General features: G+C 48.8%; 1 protein-coding gene across 1 annotated transcript in view; it reads left to right on the top strand.

Moving 5' to 3' along the window:
• The first annotated feature begins 1,259 nt into the window (after nucleotides 1–1,259).
• The window catches only part of TMEM94 (transmembrane protein 94), a 42,325-nt gene continuing 22,488 nt past the window's right edge, over nucleotides 1,260–21,096 (top strand). The window contains exons 1-2 of the mRNA XM_040989678.1: nucleotides 1,260–1,349; nucleotides 18,185–18,309. Of these exons, the coding sequence (XP_040845612.1) occupies nucleotides 18,286–18,309 (24 nt within the window). The 5' untranslated portion in view covers nucleotides 1,260–1,349; nucleotides 18,185–18,285. The remainder of the gene's footprint in view (nucleotides 1,350–18,184; nucleotides 18,310–21,096) is intronic.

Here is a 21,096-nt window from a genome sequence, read left to right as displayed (position 1 = left end):
CCTGGATTGACTTCCTGTCTCTGGGGCTTGGCCTGGTAGGGCCCCGGCTGTTGTAGCATTTGGGGAGTGAACCAGCCATTAGAAGATCTCTGTCTCGAGCTTCGATGACTCTAAGTTGGAGAAGGTGTTTGTGAAGGCAGTGTTTAAGGCAGCGCTGTGAATGTGGTGTGGAACGGAGCTTCCGACTGGGCAAGGGAGTTGTGGTGGGAGCAAGGTTGCCCACAAGTTTTAGGTGCTGCAGGAGTAGCGTGGCTAGTGTGGGGTTAGGCCTGACACAGTGACTCCCTAAGCGGATTAATGAAGGCTTTTGAACCACAGGAGGAGCCATTTGGATGTGTCTACTTGCAAAGCTCATGCAGATTTTCCCGGGCAAGTATCTCCAAGTGTAGAAGCGATTGTGCAACAGCTGAAGTGGTTCCCATGTACAAGATTGGGTACTAAGATGGTACTTTCACGTCCAGCTGGGGAAGAGGAACTTTAATCACATAACTTATCTCATTATAAAAGGAAGGGATTCTTTCTTTCCAAGGCCAATCATGGCCCTTTTCCAATTTCTAGAAGCAGATTTCAAAACAAACCAAAAAAATCCTCTGGACATAGATCTCTGGGAAAACAGAAGTAAATACTGACACAGACTGGCTCCATTTTCCCAAGAGAGGTCTCCCAGGAGACTTCTCTAATTATCCAGAATTTTTTTTTTAAGTTTGTTTTTTTCCCTTGGTGGAAACGGCAGGATTGCCTTACATTTTCTAGCTCTGGTTTGCAAGCAACATTAGTCCTGAGGGACTTTCTCTATGGTCTCTCCGAGCAAGCCATTCTCACCCACAACAAAGGAGCTTAGAAAAAAGAAAGACACGGGGCAACCCGTAAAGAAAGGGCTCGTTTTGAAAAGGAAGGGTATTGTCTGTTCATCTCTTCAGCAACAGTCTGTAGGAAAACTAATCAGAGACAAAGCTGTGTCCTGGTTTCTAGTCTTACGGCCTCGTCAGCCTTAAGCGACCAAGGCCGGTGTCCAAGAATGGACAGCGACTGTGGGCTCCCCTCCCTCCCGCCCCTATCTCTCAGCACATAATTCCGCCAGGCTTCCAGAGGGGCGGTTGCAGCTACAGCCTAGCGCGCCGCCAAGCCAATAGAAAATCGGGATTCCCCACGTACTTCGTATTCTAGCCAATAGGCGCCTAGGACTTTAGCTTGTTGGCTGGCGTATCTGTTGTCTAGGAAGGGAAGCGAGCAGCCTTAGAATTGCCAGTAACGGACATGGCTGCGGCCCCTGGAGGAGGGGACGTGAAGTGAGGAGGGGGCTGGGAGGGGACAGGACGCGGGCGAGGAACTCGAGCCCCTGAGCTCTGGTAAGTACGAGAATGCCAGTATCATGAAAGTGGGGAACAAAGGGGGCGTGGGCTCGGTTTTTGGCCGAGGCGAGGCGAGTCTGGGGTCTTCAGAGAATGACCTCAGGGGATCTCAAGTTCTTTTGGGGCGTCGAGGCTCTTGCCTGCCGCCCTTGGCCATTTCCTTCCGCGACGGTCATGGACTCCTGCTCTCGGCTCTGGCTTGGTCCCTTGAGGGTCTCTTGTCAGAATTAATGCCTCCCGCCAACATAAGAATCCCTGTCCGGCCAGCGGGGCCCGGCCCTGGCCCAGGTGTGCTGGGGTGGTGCTGGCGGTCCGAATGGAGACCGTTGCCCCGCGCGCACCCGCCATCCTGTCCTGGGCCGGGGGCAGCGAGAGAGGACGCAGTTTGACACCTATCATTCTTTATTATTATTTTTTCTTTTTAAGTCCCATCTTTCTAGAATCTCTGTAAAACTTCTGTAAGCGGAGTTCTGTGCACACACCCCTCCTGCCGGGTCTCACCGTCCCCTGCCTGGGTGGGAGTCCCTGGCGGCTGTGCCCACTGCCCGCAGGTGCCAGCACAGCCCTCTCCGTTCATTGGTGTGGAGCCACTCTTTGGCGCGTGCAGTGCCGCCGTCACGTGCTGCTAATCCCACCCTCTGGCCAGTGTTTCTGTGTCTCATTACGGTATGTGTGTGTGAAGGGACAAGGGGGAGGTGATAATTGTTCTTGATGTGGATTCTGCTTTCCTTCTGGTGTCAGGTTTTTTTTTTTTCTCTTGCTCGATCCAAAATGCCGAGCTTTGGTGGCAGTGAAGCTGTTTGGTATGTTTTCTAAGAGATAGGGAGGGAGAATAAATCTTTTTTTTTTTTTTTTTAAGATTTACTTATTTTTATTGGAAAGGCAGATCTACAAAGAAGGGAAAGATCTCTTGTCCGCTGGTTCACTCCTCAACTGGCAGCAGTGGCTGGAACTGAGCCTGTGTGAAGTCAGGAGCCAGGACCTTCTTCTGAGTCTCCCAGGCCTAAGATTTTGAGCCTTCCTCTACTGGTGGTACTGTAAATCATAAAAAATAAAAGATTTAGGGCCGAGCGTGATAGCATAGTGCCTAAAATCCTCACCTTGCATGAGCTGGGATATCATATGGGTGTTGGTCTATGTGCCAACTGTTCTGCCTCCCATCCAGCTTCCTGCTTGTGGCCTGGGAAAGCAGTAGGGGACAGCCCAAGGCCTTGGGACCCTGCACTGGCAGGGGAGACCTGGAAGAAGCTCCTAGTTCCTGGCTTTGGATTAGCCACTTGGGGAGTGAACCAGCAGGTGAGAGATCTTTGTCTCTCCTTTCTGTATATCTGGCTTTCCAATAAAAAATAATAAAGTCTCTCTTTTTAAACAAAACATATATTTATTTATTGGAAAGGCAGAGTGACAGGGGGCAGGAAGGAGAGATCTTCCATCTGCTGACCCAGCCCCCAAATGTTCATTATGGCCAGAGGGCTGAAACAAGAAGGCTTGGCGTGGGCTTACAGATGGTGGGCTGTTTTTGAGGTAAGGCAGCATGAGCAGAAAGCTGGAACAGAGAAGTCAGCAGGGAGTTGAGCCCAGGTACTCGGGAGACCTGGCACTGCCCCCCCCCAGGCCCACACAAGTGACTTCAGTAGTTTAGATTTTCACTCAGCCTCAACGTTCAGCTGCCCGACCGACTGTTGCAGTCAGCACCCACACAGTCACGGGTCTCCAGTGGCCTGGCATGGAAGCCTGTGGGTCTGATGTCACTCCCACCAGGCCAGTACACCCTTGGCTTGTGATTGCTGTGCCAGCCCTGGCTGCAGGGAAGATCTAACCACTTCCTCAAGGGAGTTCCAGGAGGAAGAGGCTGGGTTTGACTCCCACCTCTGACTTCTCCCACCACGCAAGGTCGGGCACCAGGCTGTGGTGGACCTGGGATTGCTGGCAACGTTGCAAACTGTGATAGCCAGGTCCAAGGCAGTGTTACTGAGCAGCTACCCTCCCAGGACCCTGGAAAATAAAATTAGTATAACTCCCCCCATAGAGCAAGATCACAGGCCTCCCTCCCTAACTTGAACCAGACCTTGATACTGCCCCGTGAACTCTGGTCAGAGCTCATGTGATCTCTCTGCCCCCTTGCAGTCAGGGCCAGGAAGCTGTTGTCCCCCTCCCTCAAGCTGCACCCCAGTGTATGCCAGAGATTTGAGGGGCTAATCACTGATTACATAGCAGGGAGTCCCTGTGAGCCTCTCTCAGCTGTGTACTTACTAGGTTCTTTATGCTTGTTCACATTCATCATTTTAAGTAACCACTAGATAGTTCACTGGCTGATTTCTTTTTTTTTTTTTTTTAAGATTTATTTATTTTATTGGAAAGGCAGATGTACGGAGAAGAGAGACAGAGAGGAAGATCTTCCATCCGATGATTCACTCCCCAAGTGACTGCAACGGCCAGTGCTGCGCCAATCCGAATCCAGGAGCCAGGAACCTCCTCTGAGTCTCCCATGTGGGTGCAGGGTCCCAAGGCTTTGGGCTGTCCTGGACTGCTTTCCCAGACCAGAAGCACGGAGCTGGATGGGAAGTGGAGCTGCCAGGAATAGAACTGGCGCCCATATGGGATCCTGGTGCGTTCAAGGCGAGGACCTTAACCATTACGCTATCATGCCGGGCCCTGATTTCTTTTTTAAAAATATGTTTTTGGGGGTTGGCACTGTGGCATAGCAAGAGAAGCTGCCACCTGTGACACCAACATCCCATATAGACCCTGGTTCAAAACCTGGTTGCTCTACTTCAAATCCAGCTCCCTGCGAATGTGCCTGGGAAAGCGGCAGGAGACCCAAGCAGCTGGGCTCCTGCACCCACATGGGAGACCCAGAAGCAGCTCTGGGCTCCTGGCTCCAGCTTGGCATAGCCCTGTCCATTGGAGTTATTTAGGGGGAGTGAGCCAGTGCATGGAAGATGTCTCTCTCTCTCTAACACCACCTTTCAAATAAACAAAAAATCTTTGTAAAAAATTTATTTTTATTGTTTTAAAGACAGATTTTCTGACCACTGGTTGTCTCCCCAGATGCCTGGGTGGGCTAAGGCCAGAACCTGGGACACAAAACGGGGCCCCACAGGGGTGTCAGGGACGAAGCACTTGAACTGACTACTTGTTGCCCCAGTGTTGGGAGCCGAGCTGGGGGCTCAGATTCATGCGTACTATATGGGATGTGGCCGTCCCAAGTGCTCCAACTTCTACTCCAGCACCAGCCCTGATTCCTTGTATTAGTGAGTTTTGTTGTTGTTGTTGCTGTTGTTTTTGTTTTTGCTAATTAGTTGAGGGGGTGGAGGCTGGGCATGGGGATTGTATGGGGCTAAGTCAGCAGAAAGGTGAACCTCTTCCTGGGTTTTTGGAACCCTCACAATGCCATTAGGGTTATTATTGATGGGAATGTTCTGGGTCCAAGAACTGAATGGAGGCAGAAAAATGTCGAGAACCACTAAAGAAAGAACTACCATTGTGGCATCTCTTTATGGCCGCTTGGCAAAGGAAGAGCCAATCTTCATGCTCTAAAGAGGTAGCTGAGACATTTCTGAAAGTTGTGGTTGCAGTAAGATGCATTCTCCCAGAGTCAAAGAAAAAAGGCTCCATGGAAAGAAAAGTTTGAAAATCACTGTTAAGATCAGAATATATTACAGGGTGGACGATGCTAACCCTGGAGCAGAGGTAATATATTCAGAGAAAAGCCGCGCTCTGCAGGCCTTCCACTAACTGCTGGGTTAGTTCAGGTTTCCATGCTGCCCCGGTCTCTCCATCGGAGCTGCAAACAGGGACACTGGTGGGTTCTGTGGAGGAGTGTGCCATGACCAGGGAGGGTAAAAGCTGGTACAAAGCACCGCCTTGATACTTCATCCCTGAATAACTGGAAGCTAAGTGCCCTGGCATCCCCACTGCCAGCTGCACCCTTCCCATGCCCCTTGTTTGTGGTGAGTGGCCCTCCACAGATTAGGCCGAGAGGGCAAGGGCTGGGCAGCGGGATAGAAGAAAACAGAAAGCCCTTCACACTGCTATTTTGGGAAGTTGCGTCGGAGTGCCAGCCCCTAGGGTGGACGCTGCCTTTGGGAAATCTTAACTCCTGTAGAACCAGTGAGACATGGAGCATGGAGTTCCTCTATTGTGCTCGTTCCCTTAGTAAGGCCCAGCAAACACTTTCTACTGGGAGGGAACAAAACAAAACACAATCCACACCCACAGAATTGTTTAACCCACGCAGGTGAGTCCGTTTGAGCAGCTCCTGGCATAGAAGTGAGAAAGCTCTGCGCCAGGCTTGGCTCCTACTAGTAAACAAGTGACAACATTTGTCATTTTGCTGCTTTGTCAGTTCCAACCCCAGTTTCCTAGCAGCCCTGGATCTGCTGACAACAGCCCAGGTGAGGCAAAGTGTAGCCCAGGCGGAAGCAGGAATGTTTTTCACTCAGAACAGACCCGCCTGCCAGAATGTGTGGCTTGGGGACCAGGGGTTTGTGTAATCATGAGCTTTGCCTGCGGCTGCTGAGCTGGTAGTAAACAGTGTGGGTCACATGGCGCAGCACACAGCAGCAGGGCCAGATGGAAGTGCCTGGGTCTGCCTGGATCGGGCTGGGCAGATCCCACACTGACTGAGCTGCACTAGCTCCAGAGACCTGGAAGGGATGGTGGCCGAGGGATGCCTCCAGAAGGGAGAGCCACCAGGGCTCCCAGTGGTGTGTGGGAGATACGTGAAGTTGTGTGAACCCGGCTTCTGTGACTTGGGCTCCTTGGGAGGAGGAGATGTGTGCTGCTGCTTTTCCTCGGAGGAGACGGAGGATCCGGAGGATCCGGAGGAGATGAGCAGAGAGTTCTGGGGAAACACTCGAATACGCACTGTGGGGAGAGTTGAGGAGCAGCGCAAACTTCACCAATCCACAGGGTGAATATTGCATAGTAAGATCTCAGAGGAAATGCAGGTAGAAGTTGCTGGTTTTCTTTTGTTTTTGAAATGTGTTAAAATATACATAAAATTTAACATTTAAAAATTTTGTTTATTTATTTACTTGAGATACCCAGAGAAAAAAAACAACCCGTCATCCAGCACAGGTTAAGCTGCTACTGTCAATACCAGCATCCCATATCAAAGTGTTGGTTCAAGTCCTGTGTACTCTACTTCCAATCTAGCTCGCTGTTAGTGTGCCTGAGAAGGCAGCAGAGGATGGCCTAAGTATGTGGCCCTTTGTCACTTCATCAAAGACCCCAATAGAGATCCTGGCTCCTGGCTTCAGCCTTGAGTGGCTCTGGCCATTTGGAGGGAGTCAACAAATGCATGGAATGTCTCTGATTCTCCCACTCCCTCTGCCATTCTGCCTTTCAACTAGCTAACTAACTAACTAATAACTAACTCAATCTTTCAACCAAAAGGCAAAAGTACAAAGTGTATTTAGTATTTCTGGGACTGGCACAGTAGTATGCCAGGCTAATCCTCTGTGTGCAAACACTGAAATTCATATCCCAACTGTTCTACTTCCCATACAGCTCCTTGCTTGTGGCTTGGGAAGGCAGTAGAGGATAGATCAAGTCCTTGGGCCCCTGTATCTGCCTGCCTGGGAGACCCAGAAGAAGCTCCTGGCTTCTGGCTTCAGATTGTCTGAGCTCCAGCCATTATGGCCGTTTGGGGATGAACCAGTGGATGGCAGATCTCTCTCTTTGTCTCTTCTTCTCTGTAAAATAAACCTCTCAAATAAAAATAGATTTTATTTTAAAAAGATTTATCTATTTTTATTGGAAAGACAGATGTACAGAGAGGAGAGACAGAGAGGAAGATCTTTCATCCGATGGTTCACTCCCCAAGCAACTGCAACAGCTTGAGCTGAGCCAATCCAAAGCCAGGAACTCTTCCGGGTCTCCCACGTGGGTGCAGAGTCTCAAGGCTTTGGGCCATCCTCGACTGCTTTCCCAGGCCACAAGCAGGGAGCTGGATGGGAAGTGGAGCTGCCAGGATTAGAACTGGCACCCATATGGGATCCCAGTGCATTCAAGGACTTTAACCGCTATGTTATTGTGCTGGGCCCCTAGATAAATCTTTTTTAAAAAGCATTTTAAAAAAGAATTTTCCCTAGCCCCAGTTACTCAGTTCCTGTGCAAGATTTTTCTTTTCTTTTGTGGATTAAGCTTTTGTTATTATATCCAAAAAGTATATCCCAAGGTCACAGAATTTTCCCCCATCTCTCCCAGGAGTTTTTTAAAAAAGAATTTATTTTATTTTTATTGGAAAGTCAGATATATAGAGAGGAGGAGATACAGAGAGGAAGAACTTCCGTCTGATGATTCACTCCCCAAGCCACCGCAACTGCTGGAGCTGTGCTGATCCAAAGCCAGGAGCCTGGGGCCTCTTCCGGTTGTCCCATGCGGGTGCAGGTCCCAAGGGTTTGGACCGTTTTTGACTGCTTTCCCAGACCATAACGAGGGAGCTGTATGGGAAGTGGGGCTGCCGGGACATGAACTGGCACCCATATGGGATCCTGGCACGTGCAAGCCAAGGACTTTAGCCGCTAGGCTACCGTACCAGCCCTCCCAACCAGGAGTTTTACAGTTTCAGTTTTATGTTTAGATCTGAGCTCCATTTTGTGTTCATTTTTTATTTGGTACAAGCTCTATTTCCAAGATTGTTATGATTGTTACTTTTCATATCTTCATACTTGGTTGTCCCAGCACCATTTGTTGCAGTATTTTGTCCTTTCTGCTCGGACTTGCCCTGGATTGCCTTCTCAAGTAGATGGGCTGTTCCCGTACAGATCTATTTCTGGACTCTGATACCTGGCCAGTACCACAGCACCATGATTACTGAGAGCCCTGACATCAGGCGGCGAGTCTTCCAGTTTTGTTTTCTTGTGGTCATCTAATCTGAGTGTCTTTTATGAGGAGAGTTGAGCATGTTTTCATTGCAGAAGCTACTGGATCTCCGAGGCCTCTCAGTGTTAGAAGAAAGCAGAGTTACCTCTTTTATTACCATCTGCCAGGCGTATTTATTATCTCTGCAATCCCCAACTTCCGTTTACTTTTCTCTCATGGTGAGGAGCCCATTGCTTCACAAAGAAGTATATATTTTTTAATAAATTAATAAGAGAGAGAGGAGCTGGAACTCCCATGTCCTGTTCCACTCCCCAGATGCCTGCACAACCTAGGGAGCTAAAGCCAGGAGCCTGGTTCTCGAATCAGGTGTCCCACATGCCTGACAGGATGCCAGTTCCTTGAGCTGGCACTACTGCCTTGCAGGGTCTGCATCAGTAGGAGGCTGGAGTCAGCACTCAGAGCTGGGAATCTAGGCAAGACACTTGGATATGGGGGTTGGGAATCTTAAGCAGCAACTTAACTGCTAGACTAAACTAAATGCCACCCCTGCCCCGTATAAAACAAACAGTTGTACTTAACTTACAATGAGACTGCCCAGTCTGCCCCTTATAGCATCTTCGCCCTGGTCCTGGGCCTTGTTTACTGATGACTACTGAAGCTGCATTTAATTAAGCCCTTTGTGATAATTGTATGCACTGTTTTTGGATGTAAGTGCAGGGCTCAATATTTTTTTTTCCCAGCTAAATTGAACCTCTTAGACTTGGCCCTTCGATATATCCTTGAGATCTTCTTGGATATTGAATTTGATCTGCTCTCCAGGTTTATGCTTTCCAAGAATTTGATTAGCATATCATCTGTTTCCTCACCCGAGTCATCGATAGCATATTGAGGAGAACCCCACCAAGGGTAAAACCCTGACCCTTGCTATTGGAAACTGCTTGCTGTTTGACATCAACCTGTCAGTCAGTTCAACTGGAGACAGACCCATCAAATGGTGTTTTTGGTGTGTTGACTATGGCCAGAATGCAAGCCCACCTAATGAGGACTGTGTTGGAAGGGATCAGAAAGCCAGCCAGCTCCTGATCTTGCTTTCAGCCTGAGCCCTGAGTGCCTAGAGAGTGTTTCTGGACCTCAGTTTTAAACCTGGCAACAGGAAGCCTCTATCTCTTTGCGTTCATTCCTTTTGTCATCATGGCAGACCAACATTATCATCATTTTCTTCCTACTCTAGTAAGACCAAAGCGAGCACCTCAGAACTCCATCTGGGTCTCCTATGTGGGTGGCAGGAACACAAGTACTCGAGCCGTCAACTATTGCCGCCCAGGGTGCATTAGCAGGGACCTGGAGTTAGAAATGGGACCCAAAGTCAGGCACTCCACCCTCGGATGTGGGCATCTCAGCCCGCCCTGTAACCTCTGCGTCACATGCCTACCCCTGTTGATGGCTTCTTTTCCTTTTGCCTCTGATTTGGCCTTTGCTCTCTTACAATGCCATAGTATACTCAGGTACTCAGGAGACTGAGTAACTGCTCAGGGCCTCTCTCTGGGTCCTTGCCTTGTATGTGCTGGGATCCCATATGGATGCCAGTTCTAATCCCGGCGGCCCCACTTCCTATCCAGCTCCCTGCTTGTGGCCTGGGAAGGCAGTCGAGGATGGCCCAAAGCCTTGGGACCCTGCACCCATATGGGAGACCCAGAAGAGACTCCTGGCTTCAGATTGGCTCAACTCTAGCTGTTGTGGCCTCTTGGGGATTGAACCATCAGTCGGAGGATCTTCTTCTCTGTCTCTCCTCCTCTCTGTATATCCACGTTTCCAATGAAAATAAATAAGTAAATAAATAAATAAACATTAATTTATTTGAAAGGCAGAGTTACACAGAGAGAGGAAGAGACAGAGATCCTCCATCTGGTTTTTCACTTCCCAAAATGGTGGTGGTAGCAAAAGCTGAAAGAGCTAATATGAAGCCAGGAGTCTCTGTTGATGTCTGCCTTGTGGGTGCAGAGACACAAACACTTGGACCAACTTCTTCCGCTTTTCTAGGTATATCAGAAGGGAGCTGGACCAGATATCTAGCAGCTGGAATTCACACTAGCATCCATTTGGGATGCTGACACTGCAGAGCTTAACCTGCTATATCACAGCTGTGGCTCCTCGAGTTTTCTTAAGCATAAAGCTCAGCATCATAGGATGTCCATTAAGGGAAGAGACCATTAGTTTATACTCTCTGAAAGCAGGACATTGCTTAAACATCTGCAGTTTTGTCTAGCTTAGTTATAGAGTAGGTGCTCATCCTCTCTTTTGTACCCTCCAAATAGAGCATGGGTTAGATATTTTAGAAGTTATTGTAGCTGATTTAATTGGATCTTAGATTCCACCTTACTTTTGAAAGTTCATGCCTACTGAGACAAAATTCATACAGAATAAGATGCATCTATTTGAAGATATAGTTTGAAAAATGTTGGCAAATCTGTGCATCGAAGCATCATTCAGAATCCAGCTATTGAGCACTGCATCGCTGTGCCCTTGGCAGTCGTTTCTGGCTGCAGGCAACCATTGATTGGCTTACTGTTTTTGTAGATCAGCTTCTCTTGTTCTAAATTTAATGTGCACAGAATCATTTTCCGTGTACTGGTTTAAGCCTGAGACCTTTCTACATGCTTTCAAGATCCACCATACTGTAGTGTGTATTAGAATTTCATTTGGGGAGTGGAGGGCCGGTGTTGTGGCATAGCAAGTAAAGTCCCCAGCAACCTTTGTGGGCATTGGTTGGAGTCCCTGCTGCTTGGCTTTTGATCCAGCTCTACTTCTGATCCAGGTGCTATTGCACCTGGGAAAGCAGCAGAGGATGGCCCAAGTGCTTGGGACCCTCTCGTCCATGCGAGATACACAGAAGAAGCTCCTGACTTGAGACTGGCTCAGCCCTGGCTGTTGTGGTCATTTTGGGAGTGAACCAACACATGGAAGACCGCTCTTTCTCTCTGCAACTTTGCCTTTTAAATAAATAAATAGGTTTCATTTGGTCTTATTTCTGGGTAGAATTCCATGATATGGGAATACCACAGTTCTTTATTTGTTCTCCTCTGAATGGGCATTTAGACTTTTTTTAGTTGGCTATTTATTTATTTATATTGGAAAGTCAGATATGCAGACAGAGGAGGAGAGACAATGTCTTCCATCCACTGGTTCACTCCTCAAGTGGCTGCAGTGGTCAGAGCTGAGCCCTTCCAAAGCCAACAGCTGTGAGTTTCTTCCAGGTCAACAATATGGGTACAGAGTCCCAAGCACTTGGGCCATCCTCCACTGCTTCCCAGAGAGCTGGATGGGAAATGGAGCAGCCAGGCATGAGCTGGTGTCCATGTGGGATCCTGACAATTGTGAGAGGTGGATTAGTCAATAGAGACATCACTCCTGGCCCTTGTGGAAATATTTTTAAGAAACAGAGAGGGAGCTTGCATCCACTGATTTTTCTTCACATGACCAAAACCTCCAGAGCTGGGGTAGGCCAAATTCAGAGTGAGTAACTTCATCCTGGCCTTCTCCATGGGTGGCAGGAACCCAAGTAGCTGGGCCATCTTTTGCTGCCTTCCCAGACACTGTAGCAGGAAGCTGGGTGCAAAGTGGAGAGCTGGGACTTGGCTTGTTCTCTGATATGGGATACAGGCATTGAAAGCAGCAGTTGAACCAATTGTACCATAATGCTGCTTGAATTGTAAAAATTTTTAATTATCAGTTGTCTTATGGTTCATGTTCTTTGTGTTCTAGGAAATTTTTGCTTATCACAAGGTATATTTTCCTTGTTGTACTTCCAGAAATTTTATGCTTTTAAGATTTATTAATTTTAGTTGGGAAGTCAGATTTTTATGAAGAGAAGGAGAGACTGAGATCCTCCATCCACTGATTCCCCAAATGGCCTCAGTGGCCAAAGCTGAGCTGATCTGAAGCCAGGAGCCAGGAGCCAGGGTCTCCCACACAGGCACAAAGTGCTAAGGCTTTGAGTCATTCTCTGCTGGCTTCCCAGGCCATAAGCTGGGAGCTGGAAAAGCAGAGAAGCAGCTGAGACATGAACCTGCGCCCATATAGGATCCCCGTACTCGGAGATGAAGGATTTGCCAATTGAGCCGTTGTACCGGGCCCTAGCATATTTTAATACACCGATCTCTTTGGGGTTAATTTTTGTGTATAGTATGAGGTAAAGGTCACATTGTGAATCTAGTTTTGGACTTCCTTTTTCTTCCTATTGGTTTATTGTATGTCTCTCCTTATTTTAGTACCACTTTTTTTTTTTAAGATTTATTTATTTTATTACAAAGTCAGATATACAGAGAGGAGGAGGGACAGAGAGGAAGATCTTCCGTCCAATGATTCATTCCCCAAGTGAGCGTGATGGCCGGTGCTATGCCGATCCGAAGCCGCGAAAACCAGAAACTCTTCCGGGTCTCCCATGGGGGTGCAGGGTCCCAAGGCTTTGGGCCGTCCTTGACTGCTTTCCCAGGCCACAAGCAGAGAGCTGGATGGGAAGTGGAGCTGCCAGGATTAGAACCAGCGCCCATATGGGATCCTGGCACGTTCAAGGTGAGGACATTAGCCACTAGGCCATGCCGCCGGGCCCTTTAGTACCACTTTTTAAAAGCAGCTGGAGAGACAGAAACAAATGTTTCAGCTTATGGTTGGTTCTCCAAATGCCTGTCAGATATTGAGTCATCACTTCAGCCTTGCAGATTAACCAACGGTAGGAAGCTAGAATCAGAAGCAGAGCTTAGGCCCACAGCCTCACACTCTGCTATGGTATGTGGGTGTCCCCACAGCGTCCTAGCTGGTATGCAAAATGCCTGCCCCTAGAACCACTTATATTAACTCTGAGATAAGGCACTGCAGGTTCTTTTTGCTTTTTTTTTTTTTTACAAAATAGTTTTGCCAGGGCTGGTGTTGGGTACAGTAGGCCATTTCTGCCTGTGGCACCAGGATCCCATATAAACACTAGTTCGTGTTTGAGCTGTTCCGCTTCTGATCTAGCTACCTGCTTATGGCCTGGAAAAACAGTGGAAAATGGGCCAAATCCTTGGGTTCCTACACCAATATGGGAGACCCAAAAGAAACCCTAGACTCCTTGTTTTAGTTCCCTTAGCCCCAACCATTTGGGGGTGAGCCAGAGGATGGAGGATGGCTCATGTGGAGAATCTTCCCCCTTCAAGTGGCAGCAGTCTATATAAACAACTAGTTCATGTCCCGGCTGCTCCACTTCCCATCCAACTCCCTGCTTGTGGCCTGGGAAGGCAGTGGAGGATGACAATCCTGCACGAACCTGGAAGAAGCTCCTGGCTCCTGGCTTTGGATTGGCTCAGCTGCAGCTGTTGTGGCCATTTGGGAAGTGAATCAGTGGATGGAAAATCTTTGCTTCTCTGTCTCTCCTTCTCTCTGTAAATCTGCCTTTCAAATAAAAATAAATCTTAAAAAGAACTTGTTTTGCTTATTCTAGATTTTTTTTACCTGTCTTTATAAATTTTTGAGTCAGTTTTTCAGTTTCTACAGAAGTGCCAGGTAAACCTTGAGATCATGGTGAATCTACAGATAGGTCCAGTGGTAACTGCCTCTAATAACAGATCTTCCAATCCATGGGTGTTGTATACCTTCCGTTTATTTAGGCTTTAATTTATGTCATATATATATTTATGCCATATATATTTACATATATATGTATATATACATGTATGTATGTATATATATATATATTTTTAAGTTAAAGGCAGCCCTAAATACTTAATGAGAGAGAATATCAGAAATCTTTTGTCTGCCAGTTCATTCTCCAAATTTCCACAACAGTAAGGGCTGGGCCAGGGTGAAGCCAGGAGCCAGGAACTTCATCAAGGCTTCCTATATGGGTGATGGGACCCAAGTACTCAGACCATCGCCTTCTGCCTTGTAGGTGCATCAGCAGGAAACTGGGTCAGAAGTGGGGTCGTCAGGACTCCAACCAGCACTCTGATATAGAATGTGGGCACCCCAACCAGTGGCTTAACTCTCTGTACCACAAAACCTACTCCTGGAACTTTCATCTTCTAGAATTTCATTACAAGAAAAGAAATATAATTTATAATTGTATTTAACCTTGTATCCTGCAATTTGGCATTTTTGTTTGTTCTGGAATTTTTTAAGTTTTCTTTTTAAGATTTATTTTATTTTTATTGGAAAGTCAGATATACAGAGAGGAGGAGAGACAGAGAGGAAGATTTTTCCATCTGATGATTCACTCCCCAAGCAGCCACAATGGCCAGGACTGCCAATTTCAAGTCAGGAGCCAGGAGCTTCTTCCAGGTCTCCCACGTGGGTTCAGGGTCCTAAGGCTTTGGGCCATCCTCCTCTGCTTTCCAAGACCACAAGCAGGGAGCTAGAAGGAAACTGGAGCAGCTGGTACATGAACGGGAGCCCGTATGGGATCCTAGCACATGCAAGGCAAGAATTTAACCACTAAGCTATTGTCCTGGACCCCAGTTTCTGTTTTTTATTTCTTTTTTTTCCCTTTCTATTTCTTATTTCTGATTATAGTAGTGGCAACTATTTAGTATCTAGTATGTGCCCCACATTGTACTAAAACCCAGCATGCACCATTTTATATAGTTCTTAGAGGATTTCTATGAACAAGGACACAAAGGCTCAGAAGGATAAATAATTTTCTGTACTTATTGGCATTTGATTGGCATTTGATGTATGTTGGAGCCAAGATTTGAACCCAGGGCTGGTTGGTTTTGAAACATAAGCTTTTCCCCCATATTGGCTGGGAGTAGAACCATTCCTTTCGGGACACTGCTCTGGTTTCAGATCAGACGCTTAAGAACAGTTGTCTCCTAGTTTCCCATGTATGGGATGAGGGGAAAGCAGCAACTCTCAGAAAATGTCCTGTTCCTGGCTGCCCTGTGTGTGCTGCTGTGGCTTCCAGCTGGCCACACAGCTCCCTCCCTCTTGCAGTGTTAGTGGAAGAAGTGAACTGGGACCATGCCCAGCTGACTCCTGGTGCCTTTCCCTGGGTGGCAGCTATCTCAGCCGGGCCCTGCTGGGATGGGGTGTCATGGGGACCTGGAGCTATGGTTGTAAACAGGGCCCTGGGCTGCCTGAGTCAGAGAGAGCAGCCTCGGGAGAAGAGGACTTGGCCTCTCAGGATCCCGTTTCAGTTAGTTGCCACAACCGCAGTGTCCCTGTGCTGTAAGGCCGCCTCCAATGCCACTGTCCCTGACCCTTTTGGCCTGGCCCAGCTTGGAAATTCCCGCCTGGAAACACCGGGTCAGGGAGAGACTTTGCAGTGTGGCCTCTGACATCAGCACTGATACTGCCCAACAAAGAGTGGGGTGGAATTTTTTAAAAAGATTTATGTATTTTTATTGCAAAGTCAGATACACAGAGAGGAGGAGAGACAGAGAAGAAGATCTTCTAACCATTGATTCACTCCCAAGTGACTGCAACAGCCGTTGCTAAGCCGATCCGAAGTCAGGAGTCAGGAACTTCTTTCTGGTCTCCCACTGGGTGCTGGGTCCCAAGGCTTTGGGCCATCCTCGACTGCTTTCCTAGACCATAAGCAGGGAGCTGGATGGGAAGTGGAGCTGCCGGGATTAGAACCGGCACCCATATGGGATCCTAGTGCGTTCAAGGCAAGGATTTTAGCCACTAGGCTGCTGCACTGGGCCCTCGGGTGGAATTTTGGCACCTGCAGCACCTGGGCCTCCTGGCTGGGTCTTCTGGTGGCAGCTTCTGGTGTTGGTTCCCAACAGCTGTCCTAGGGGTCAGTTTTCCCAGACTTCTGATGGCTCCTCTGTTTTTTAATTTTATTTTATTTTTGCTGTTTACATTGTTGATAGAATGCATACCCATGAGGACCAAGGAATAGGTTAGGGAGGGCCTAGGCAGTGGGACAAATGCTTCCAATTTTCCTTTTCTTCCTTTTTTCCTGTACGTGGGGGATGGGGCAAGGGAGGAGGGCTGCTCCCCACTGCCAAACTACATCAGTCCACTGATGTCATCTTAGAAACTCTGACGTGGAGAATGTTCTGAGGGTGTTGCTTGAGCTTTTATTTTTTTAAGATTTATTTTGTTTTTATTGCAAAGTCAGATATACAGAAAGGAGGAAAGACAAAGATCTTCCATCCGATGATTCACTCCCCAAGCAACCGCAATGGCCAAAGCTGCGCTGATCCAAGGTTAGGAGCCCAGAGCCTCTTCTGGATCTCCCATGTGGGTGCAGGGTCCCAAGGCTTTGGCTGTTCTTGACTGCTTTCCCAGGCCATAATCAGAGAGCTGGAAGGAAGCAGGACTGCTGGGATTAGAACTGGCACCCATATGGGATCCTGGTGTGTACAAGCCGAGGACTTCAGCTGCTAGGCTACCATGCTGGGCCTGCTTGGGTGATGTTGATATTTCCAGGAAGCTGTTGGTTTTGCTGCTCCAAGGTTGAGGAAAGTCTTTCTTTTTTTATTTTTTTTTAAGATTTATTTTTTATTATTTTTTTATTGGAAAGGCAGATATACAGAGAGGAGAGACAGAGAGGAAGATCTTCCGTCCGATGATTCACTCCCCAAGTGAGCGCAACGGGCCGATACTATGCCGATCCGAAGCCAGGAGCCTCTTCCAGGTCTCCCACGCGGGTGCAGGTTCCCAAAGCTTTGGGCTGTCCTCGACTGCTTTCCCAGGCCACAGGCAGGGAGCTGGAAGGGAAGCAGGGCTGCCGGGATTAGAACCGGCGCCCATATGGGATCCCGGGCGTGCAAGGCGAGGACCTTTAACCACTTGCGCCACCGCGCCGGGCCCGGAGGAAAGTCTTTCAAGGTCCATTGACTGACGGAGTCCACCCCAGTTTATCTACTCACCCAGACACTTGCTATCAAATCTTGACCAGGAGAGTTGTCCAACCTGTTCTGCTCTCCATCTTCTTACATGGCATTCAACATCCTCTGCAGACCCAAATGAGCTGGCTGTCATGTCCCTCTTATGCAGCTGGACATGCTGCCTACTGTGCAGGCACCAACAATCACGCCTCTTAACAAGGCGTGCTGCTGGTCTGAAATAAATATCTTTTAATAAAGCTAAGGATAAGGACCCAACATGGTAGCCTAGTAGTTAAAGTCCATGCCTTACATGCACTTGGATCTCATATGGGTACTGGTTCGCATCCTGGATGCTCCACTTCCCATCCAGCTCCCTGCTTGTGGTCTGGGAAAGCAGTTGAGGATGGCCAAAGCTTTGGGACCCTGAACATGTTGAGAGACCCGGAGGAAGCTGGCTTCAGGTCGGCTCAGTTCCAACCATTGTATCTATTTGGGTAGTGAATCAGCAGATGGAAGATCTTTCTATCTCTCCCTCACTCTGTAAATCTGACTTTCCAATAAAATAAATAAAACTTAATTAAAAAAAAAATTAAAGGCAGGTATGTCTGCTTGTGTGTGTATTATAGAGAGACAGAGAGAGGGAGGGAGGAAAACCAGTTCCATTTTCTGGTTTACTCTCCATACACCCATAGCCAGGAAGGCAGTCCTCGTCTCCCGTGTGGGTGTCAGGGACTCTGGCTTGATGCATCACCTGCTGCCTCTCGGGTGTGCAGGAGCGGAAAGCAGGAATTGGAAATCTAACAGGGACATGAACGCAGACATTCTGATATGGACCGCAGGGGTCTCAGCTGGCATCCCAGGCCGAATGCTTGCACCTTTAACCCTAACTTTTAAAAATGCTGGTAAGCCAAGCCTTTTCCTGTCTGCAGGAAGTCCTCAACTGAGAGTCCTTGTGGAGAACACCAAGCGCTCCAGAAAGCAAAGGTGAAAAGGTCACTGGTCCTCCGGAGTCCTCTTGCCCATGACCTCAAGGAACGGAGGTGGTGCAGGGCCGACTGCTTAGGGGGAGCTCTGCTGCCAAGCAGGGAGGCTGGCACTGCTGCCAGGGGACCACTTCTCTGCCATGTAGTTGCAGTAGTTGATCCTGCCCACAACCTGGACTCACTTGATGTGCTTCCTCTCTCCCCGCAGATGCCTGTGACATCGTTGCTGAGGTTTGTCCATGCTTGGAAGGAGCCTTGCTTTCGGGAGTGACCACATTTATCTGGGCATGCCTGCAGCACTCTGGGCCCATGGACCTGCAGGAGCAGCATCTGGTAGGTCATGCCTGCTACCCCTCAGATATTGACTGAGCTCTCTCTAGGACTCCCCCTGCTTGCTTTGGCCTGGGAGATCCTCTCTGGGGATTTGAAGTCAAAACTGAGAGACAGAGGAGGGTGTGACTGCGCCTGGGGTGGGTTTCTGAGACCATTCTGGAAGGTAGGGTCACTGAGCTGGAAGCTCTAGATGAAGGTGGAGGTCAGAGGAGGCGAACTTCACTGTGTGGTGTGGCGGGGGCGTGTCTCATTTGGGTTGGCACCAAGCCATCCTTCCACCTCTCGCCCAGGGGTGTGTAATTTAGTTTGTTTGCTCCCTACTGGGGTTGTGCCCCAACCTGCTGAGCCATGTAGAGTGTTGTCAGGCACCCTGTCTGTGGTTAGAAATGATCTTTCCAATCAGATCCCAAACACAGCTGCTTAATCAGCTAGTGCTGAGCCTCCAAGGGGTCCGGGCTGTCCTGGAGATGGGCTGAGCCTCCAGGCACACTGCCTTGGGGTGGAGGCAGGCTTATCAGTTGGACATCCCTCCCCGGGACAGAGGCTGCTCTTGCCCGCCTCCTGCCCTCCTCTCCCAGGAGATCTCTCCATCTGCTCACAGCCTCCGCTCGGCTGCTGTAAGCCTGGTCAGCAGCCAAACCTGCTACAGCACCTCCCCTTGTGCAAGGCGCTGGCCTCCAGGTCCCTAGCCCAGCCCGTCAGCCTAGACCACCACTGCTGATGGCAGTGCTTCTGGGTTTGGGTGCATACACCTTGTGTAGGCTGTCGCCTCTCAGTACTGACCACCCCTTTTTCCTGGCTATCCTCTTCTACTCTTTCTGCAAGTTTGGGTGTTGTCTTCCCCGCCCAAGTCCTCCCTTCACTCAGTCCTCTCTCTCAGTCTCCCTGTACTCTGCCATCTTATTCGTTATACTCCATTGAAAGGCTCTTCCACTTTATCTCAGTTCCTCTGGCTGCCTGCACAGAGCCTGGCATGCAGCAAGGGCTTCGTGAGTATTTGTTGACCTGAACTTCAGAGCAGTGATCTTCCTGTGGAAGAGAATTTGGGAGATGTGGAGAAGGAGCTGTGGGTCCATTTCCCTGGTGGCACTTAACTGGATGCTGCTGTGGTAACCCCAGACTTTCTGTACTTCTGGACCAGGCTTGTGAATTTGAACTTGAGGCCGATGTGTTCAGCCTCCTGTCACTGGTATTCACCCTAACAGTGACTGTGTCTGGTGGTAGTCTGGCATAACGCTGCTAAAATAGTTGCTAGTGCCATGCATTGCTCAGTTCCAGGAGGATCTGCTGTGTGCAGTGCTTTGGCCTGCCTCGGGATGCTGAGCGCCCCTACCACAGATGGTGGGGTTGCCCTCTGGTTCCAGCCTCTTACTGAAACCCTTATCCCTGATGTGTCAGGAAAACAACATTCTAGGTTCAGGCAGCTGGCTTCTCTCTAGAGTCTGAGGAAGACTCAAGCACCCAAGCCTAGGTGCCTTCATTGTGGCTCCGTGGATTAAGCTGCTGCCTGCAGTGACAGCATTCCATAGGAGCTCCAGTTCACATCCTGACTGCTCCGCTTCCCTTTGTTTTTAATTTTCAAATTTTTATTTTTCTTTTTAATATTGTTTACATAGTTGAGAGGAGTGTGTCTCTGACTAGGGTGGGGAGGGTCAGGTATGGGGGACAGTAGGTGGGACACATGTTTCCATTGTGTTAGTTTCTGCCATGTCTGCAGGGAGGAAGGAGAAGGGACTTCCTTGTCAGCACCTAGGGACAGGGTGATCATTTGAGGACGCCTTAGAGACCCTGATGTGGGGAAGAGTGTTCCCTGGGCGTTACTGGAGTGGTTTCAATAGTTTAGAGACCTTGTTGGCTTCATTGCTCCAGGGCTGAGACGATCTGGCCCCCTCCCGCCCTGTCTGGGGAATCTTAATGGAGTTGTTGCATCCAGGCTTTAGCCTAGCCCAGGCTCAAATGGGGCCACTTGGGAGTCAACCAACAGATGGAAGATCCTTCCGCCAACCCCTCCAGTTCTGTAACTGCCCCTCCAAAAAAAATTTATATATATATATATAATATATGCATACACATATATAACAGATATATACATATTTTTTAAGTCTGGGCTGGAGAGCTGTCAGGGCCACTTTTTCTAGAGAGTTTGTAACTTCGTCCTCTTTCTGGGCAGGTGAGCCTCGTGGCTGGGGCACTGCCTGTGGCCTGGGCGATCCCTGGGCAGCAGGCAGGTGGCCACTGGCTTAGAGAGGCTCGCAGTAATTGAAAGTGTTGTGCTGGATTTTGATATCCCCAGAAAATTATTAAGTCTGAAGTCGGTGCTAAGGCATAAAGGTGGTTTACTCAGGTTAGCCTAGGTCTCCTAGCCATGCCCCCGCCTCCATGCAGCCCAGCAGGGCTGGAGGGGGAGGGGCCGCTGCAGCTGAGGCTGCTGCAGGATCAGCAGGGAGCACAAAAGAGGAGAGAGAGCCCCAGGCTGAACAGCCCAGGGTTCTGATACATTTCAGGCTATTAATTATACAGTCATGATTTAGCAGGCTTCTATTGGTGGGTTTGAAGCAAGCAACTTTCAAAAAGTACAGATTGAAGAGCTATAGGGTAGTGGGTCTTATCAAACACCAGGTACCTCCTTTCTGAGGAGTGGTCTGCCCAGTGACCTGCCAGGTGTCATGTAGACTGTCAGGCCTGGGGTTCATACAGCCTCTAGCCAAGCAATTAAGGCAGAATCACAAAAGCAGAAAACATCTAGGTTGTTCAAACGCAAAAGTTATCAACTAAGTGACAGGACCT

The sequence above is a fragment of the Ochotona curzoniae genome, unplaced genomic scaffold (genome assembly GCF_017591425.1).
Source record: "Ochotona curzoniae isolate NIBS_2020 unplaced genomic scaffold, NIBS_Ocur_1.0 contig_523, whole genome shotgun sequence".
Classification (NCBI taxonomy): Eukaryota; Metazoa; Chordata; class Mammalia; order Lagomorpha; family Ochotonidae; genus Ochotona; species Ochotona curzoniae.
This window is presented reverse-complemented; position numbering and strand designations above follow the sequence as displayed.